At 44.6% G+C, this 6,139-nt stretch overlaps 1 protein-coding gene across 1 annotated transcript; it reads left to right on the plus strand.

The window, feature by feature from the left end:
• The first annotated feature begins 3,866 nt into the window (after window positions 1-3,866).
• On the plus strand, window positions 3,867-5,711 carry LOC118024091 (interferon lambda-1-like). The gene has a single exon (XM_035025658.1). The coding sequence runs from the start codon at window positions 4,550-4,552 to the stop codon at window positions 5,120-5,122; it is 573 nt and encodes a 190-aa protein (XP_034881549.1). The 5' UTR covers window positions 3,867-4,549; the 3' UTR covers window positions 5,123-5,711.
• Window positions 5,712-6,139: the final 428 nt, after the last annotated feature.

Here is a 6,139-nt window from a genome sequence, read left to right on the forward strand (position 1 = left end):
GGTGGCTCAGTCGGTTAAGCGTCTGCCTTCGGCTCAGGTCATGATCCTGGAGTCCCAGGATCGAGTCCTGCATCGGGCTCCCTGCTCGGCAGGGAGTCTGCTTCTCCCTCAGACCCTCCCCCCTCTCATGTGCTCTCTTTCTCATTCTCTCTCTCTCAAATAAAATCTTTAAAAAAAAAAATTTATGGAAGGGGCGCCTGGGTGGCTCAGTTGGTTAAGCGTCTGCCTTCGGCTCAGGTCATGATCCCAGGGTCTTGGGATCGAGTCCCCACATGGGGCTCCCTCCTTAACACGGAGCCTGCTTCTCCCTCTCCTCCCTGCTCATGCTCTCTCTTGCTCTCTCTCTCTCTCTCAAATAAATAAAAATCTTTTTTAAAAAATGTGTGGAAATTTTTTTCTCTCGTTATGTAAGTACCTACATAACTTTCTTTTTCCTCTTGGCTCCCGAAGCCGAAAATATTCACTACCTAGCCACTTAGAGAAAAAGCCTGCCCACCCCTGCCCTAGAAAAATCCTTACACGTTCTTGCACCAGGAGACACCCGTGAGAATATTTGCAGTAGCACCTGATTGGAAACAAGCTAAATGTTCCTCACCAGGAGAGCAGATAAGCTGTGGCACAGTCATGGAACGTACTCTGTGCAGCAGTGAGCGGACGGATGAATGGACGAAGCTAAAATGAATTATCAACACGGTTAAATCTCAAGAACATTGAGAGGAGGGGAGAGCAAGCTGCGGGCGAGTACAGAATGATGAGCACCTATAAAACCACGCGAAACCACATGAAAGGACAATGCTTTAGGATGTGGACACGTGCAGTGAAAGAATAAGAAAGGCTGGAAAGGTCAGCACCGGGAGCAGGGGCTCGTCTGGGGCAGGGAAGGTAAAGAACTGCACTGGAACTGCATTACCCCCGCCCTGGCTTCCCCTGTAGCTCGGATGTCTCATTTACTAACGGAGTTAGTTAATCCCACCTGGAAACTTGCAAACGGGAGCCTCAGTTCTGCCCCACTCTGTAGGGGGGTAACTGAGACTCTCTCCAAGGGGCCATGACTCCCTCCTCTCAGTCAAGATTGGGTCTGGTCATAGGTGGCTTTTTAAAATCAGTAATGGCTTTCCTAGAGTCCTTGAGAACCAGGACTTAACTTAGCACAGGAAAAAGATAGATGAGGTTAAGTAAAAATCCTCTGGTCCTGAATTTTCATTTAAAGTATAAGTATGGGGGGCGCCTGGGTGGCTTAGTTTGTTAAGCAACTGCCTTCGGCTCAGGTCATGATCCTGGAGTCCCTGGATCGAGTCCCGCATCGGGCTCCCTGCTCGGCGGGGAGCCTGCATCTCCCTCTGACCCTCCCCCCTCTCATGTGCTCTCCATCTCTCTCATTCTGTCTGTCTCAAATAAATAAATAAAATCTTAAAAAAAAAAAAAGTATAAGTATGGGGGCCCCTGGGTGGCTCAGTCAGTTAAATATGTGCCTTTGGCTCAGGTCATGATCCTGGAGTCCCGGGATCGAGCCCCGCGTTGGGCTCCTTGCTCAGCGGAGAGCCTGCTTCTCCCTCTGCCCCCCATCGGCTCATGCTCTCTCTCTCAAATAAATAATAAAATCTTTTAAAAAAACAATAGAAAGTAAGGTATAAGTATGAACTTATATGTATTTTGTTTTTTGAACAATGTAAGCTCTGTTCATTAAAAAGACAGTAACAATAATGTAAAGAACTAAAATACTTAAAATATACTGAAATTAAAAAATATATATGTATATATGCTGAAATCAGTGAGTTAATGATACTTTAAAAAAATTAGTCACTGTTGGGGTATTCTGAGGCATCAACTCATTAAGTAAAAATTAAGGCAAAAGGGGCACCTGGCTGGCTCATTTGGTAAAGCATGTGACTCTTGATCTCAGGGTTGTGAGTTCAAGCCCCACACGGCCTAGAGCTTACTAAAAAAATAGTAATAAAAGCAAATAATTAAGCATTTATCTCATTTAAACTACTCCTGGTAGTCAAATAGTAGCTAAAAGAAGTTTCTTTTTCTTTTAAAAAAATAATTATAAACTTACAGGAAGTTGCAAAAAATAATACAAAAAGGTCCCATGTACCCCGCACCCAGTAATAATGTCTTGCACAAATACAGAACAATATCACAACCAGGAAACTGACATTAGTACAAGCCACAGACCTTGTTCAAATTGTATCCATTTTACATGTACTGTGTGAGAGGTGTGTGTTTAGTTCTATACAGTTTTATCACATGTGTAGAGTCACACCACCACGAAGAAGTTTCTTTTTATAGAAGTATTCCAGTTGCCAAAAAAAAATAAAGAAGTATTCCAGTTGCCAAAGGAATACTAGAATTGGAATATCTACATTTTGCAACATCCAATGAAATGGCTGATCTAAGCACCAAACAATAGTCCTAATGGCTGTTACTATCCCAAAGGGAGAGAATTCAACATCATGTGCCTCCTGATGAAGGAACACAACATCTATGAAGTATTCTTATTCCCCAAAAAAATCAAACCCAAATCTGAGCAAGCCTCAAAAGTCAACTACCATGCGATGTACCACATTAATAGAATGAAGGACAAAAACCACATGGTTGCCCCAACTGATGCAGAAAAAAAAAGTTTAACAAAATTCAACACACTTTCATGATAAAAACACTCAACAAACTAGGAATAGAAATTACCTCAACATAATAAAGGTCACATATGAAAATATATGTGCCACAGCGCACATCATACTCAATGGTGAGAGACTGAAAGCTGTTCCTCTAAGATCAGGAACAAAGCAAGGATGCCCACTCTTGCCACTTGAATTCAACAAGTACTGGAAGTCTTAGCCAGAGAAATTAGGCAAGAAAAAGAAAGAAAAGGCATCCAAATTGGAAAGAAAGAAGTAAAATTGTATCTGTTCTCAGATAACATGATCTTATTTGTAGAAAACCTTAAAGATTTCACACACACACACACACACAAAACCCTATTAGAACTAACAAATGAATTCAACCAAGTTACAGGATATAAAATTAACACATTCAAAAAATCAGTTGCCTTCTATCCATACACAATGAGCAATCTGAAATTATGAAAACAATTCCATTCACAATAGCATCAAAAAGAATAAAATACTTGGAAATAAACTTAACCAAGGAAGCAAAAGACTTGTACACTGAAAACTATAAAACATTACTAAGAAGACACAAATAAATGCAAAGACATCTTGTGTTCATGGGTTGGAAGAACTTAATATTGTAACAATATCCGTAGGCCCCAAAGCAATCTACCAATTCAATCAATCCCGATCAAAATCCCAATGGCATTTTTGCAGAAATAGAAAAAAAAAAGTCCTAACATTTATATTGGATCTCAAGGGCCCCTGAATAGTTGAAACAATCTTTAAAAAGACAATGTTCGACTCCTTACACTTTCTGATTTCAAAACATATTACATACAAAGCTACAGAATCAAAATACTATAGGACTGGCATAAACATAGATTTACAGACCAGTGGAACAGAATAGAGCCCAGAAATAAACCCTCACGTATATGGTCCAATGAGCTTCAACAGGGGTGTCAAGAACACACAACAGGGTATGGACAGTCTCAACAAATGGTGGTGGGGAAACTGGATATCCAAACATAGTTTGAAGTTAGACCCTTACCTTACGCCACATATAAAACATAACTCAAAATGGACTAAAGGCCTAAATGTGAGACCTAAAACTATAAAACTCCTAGAAGAAAACACAGGGAAAAGTTTCAAGACATAGGATTTGGCAAGGATTTCTTTTTTTCTTTTTTTTTTTTTTTTTAGATTTTATTTATTTATTTGAGAGAGAGAAAATGAGAGACAGAGAGCATGAGAGGGAGGAGGGTCAGAGGGAGAAGCAGACTCCCCGCCGAGCAGGGAGCCTGATGCGGGACTCGATCCCGGGACTCCAGGATCATGACCTGAGCCGAAGGCAGTCGCTTAACCGACTGAGCCACCCAGGCGCCCCTTGGCAAGGATTTCTTAGACATGATGCCAAAAGCATGGGTAACAAAAGCAAAAGTAGACAAATGGGACCACAGCAAACCAACCGTGCCTCAAAAGGAAGCCCCCTCTGCCGCTAAGGCAGCCTCACCCCCACCTCCCAGCCCCCACCCCACTTGAGCCGCTTTCCCATCCCTCCACCTGCCTCAGCCTCAGTAAGGGGTTCCCCAAAGCCAGCTCACCGAAGGCTGCCCCTAAACTGAAGATTGTCCAGGCACCGGGACTTCTCAGAAACAAGGCGTTCTCCTGTGAGTGAATTTCGGTTTCTCTTTCCTTCTCGGCACCGGTCCAGAGAAGGGACTTGTGGGATACCCTGTCTCTGCGGCTCAGGCAGCCTCACGCAGATCCACGTGCTCACCTGGTTCAGGACTGGCCCCACCTACGTACGCCTGTCCCGTCAAGTGGAGATTCCAATTTTCATTTGCCTTTTCGCTTTACATACATCAGCCGGGGTTGCCCAGCGAGCCTGGCTAAAAGCAGAGCCATGCAGCAGGGAAAGCAGTGGGGATCTGGCCATGGCGACAGCGTGGGTCCTGGTGCTGGTGACCGTGGTGCTGGGCTTGGCCGGAGCAGGCCCTGTCCCTACTTCCAAACCCACCACAACCAGGAGGGGCTGCCACATGGACAGGTTCCAATCTCTGTCACCGAGGGAGCTAGGAGCCTTCAAGAAGGCCAGGGATGCCTTAGAGGAGTCGCTCTTGCCCAAGAACTGGAGCTGCAGCTCTCGCCTCTTCCCTAGGACCAGGGACCTGAGGCTGCTGCAGACCTGGGAGCGCCCCGTGGCCTTGGAGGCTGAGCTAGACTTGACGCTGAAGGTCCTGGGGAACATGGCTGACTCGTCCCTGGGGGTCGTCCTGGACCAGCCCCTCCGCATGCTGCGCCACATCCACTCCGAGCTCCAGGCTTGTGTCCCGGCTCAGCCCACAGCAGGACCCAGAGCCCGTGGCCGCCTCCACCATTGGCTGCACCGGATCCACAAGGCCCCGAAGGAGTCCCAGGGCTGCCTCGAGGCCTCCATCACGTTCAACCTCTTCCGCCTCCTCACACGGGACCTGAAATGTGTTGCCAGTGGAGACCTGTGCGTCTGAGAACCTGGACCCACCCTCAGCCCATCTGGGACCCAGAACTTATGTAGGCACCGAGCCTCACCCCTGCCTTAAGTTATTTCCTCTCCATCCCTTATTTATGCAGCCCTGCTCTATACCCATAAGAAATGTTTATTTTTCTACTTTTGTACAACATGCAGCAAATAAACAGGAATAAGAAGAAAAAAAGAAAAAAAAAGAGCCACTACTGTGAAGACTGAGAGAACAGAGGAACGTGTTAAACGACAGTGCGGGCTGCAATGAGCAAAATGCAGGCTCTGGCAAACTTGAAAGGACTAAAAATCCAGCTTAACAAAAACATTTCAAGGGGAAAAAAGGAGAAAGTTGGGGTCCCTATACTCTACAGGGACAGCCTTTAGGGTAAAGATGACGTAAAGATGTATCCACCAATTGCAGTGTGGAGACCTTATTTGAGCCCTGACATAGTTTTTAAAATATGGATTTCTATGACAACTGGATTTCAGAACATTGATTGCATGATCTACCGCTATTAAAGAATTCTAAAAACTTAGATGTGATAATGGTATGGTGTTTTAAAAGTCCTTGTCTTGGGGCGCCTGGCTGTCTCAGTTGGAAGAGCATGGCAATTCGGGGTCGTGAGTTCAAGCCCTGCATTGGATGTAGAGATTGCTTAAATAAATCTTTAAATAAATAAAAGATAAATAAAAAGTCCTTGACTTTTACATACACATACTGAAATATTCACAAGTGAAATAGCTATCTGGAATTTGCTTTAAGAAATTTATGAGGGAAGTGGATGGATGGGTAGAAAGGAAACCAGGTTGGCTGCAACTTGGTAACTGTTAAATTGTTGAATCTGGGTTCAATGTACATGAAATTTGTAAATAAAAAGGTTTCTTCAGTGAGAAAATGGGAGGGGGGGGATGTGGTTTAAGCAAGGTAATAGTTCATTCCTCCTTACATAAAAACTCTGGAGGTAGGCAAGGCAGGCTGGGTACGATGGCGGCTTCCTAAGCATCAGGGACCCAGCCCCTTCCA

The sequence above is a fragment of the Mirounga leonina genome, unplaced genomic scaffold, assembly GCF_011800145.1.
Source record: "Mirounga leonina isolate KUSES-001 unplaced genomic scaffold, KU_Mleo_1.0 Mir_195, whole genome shotgun sequence".
Taxonomy (NCBI): Eukaryota; Metazoa; Chordata; class Mammalia; order Carnivora; family Phocidae; genus Mirounga; species Mirounga leonina.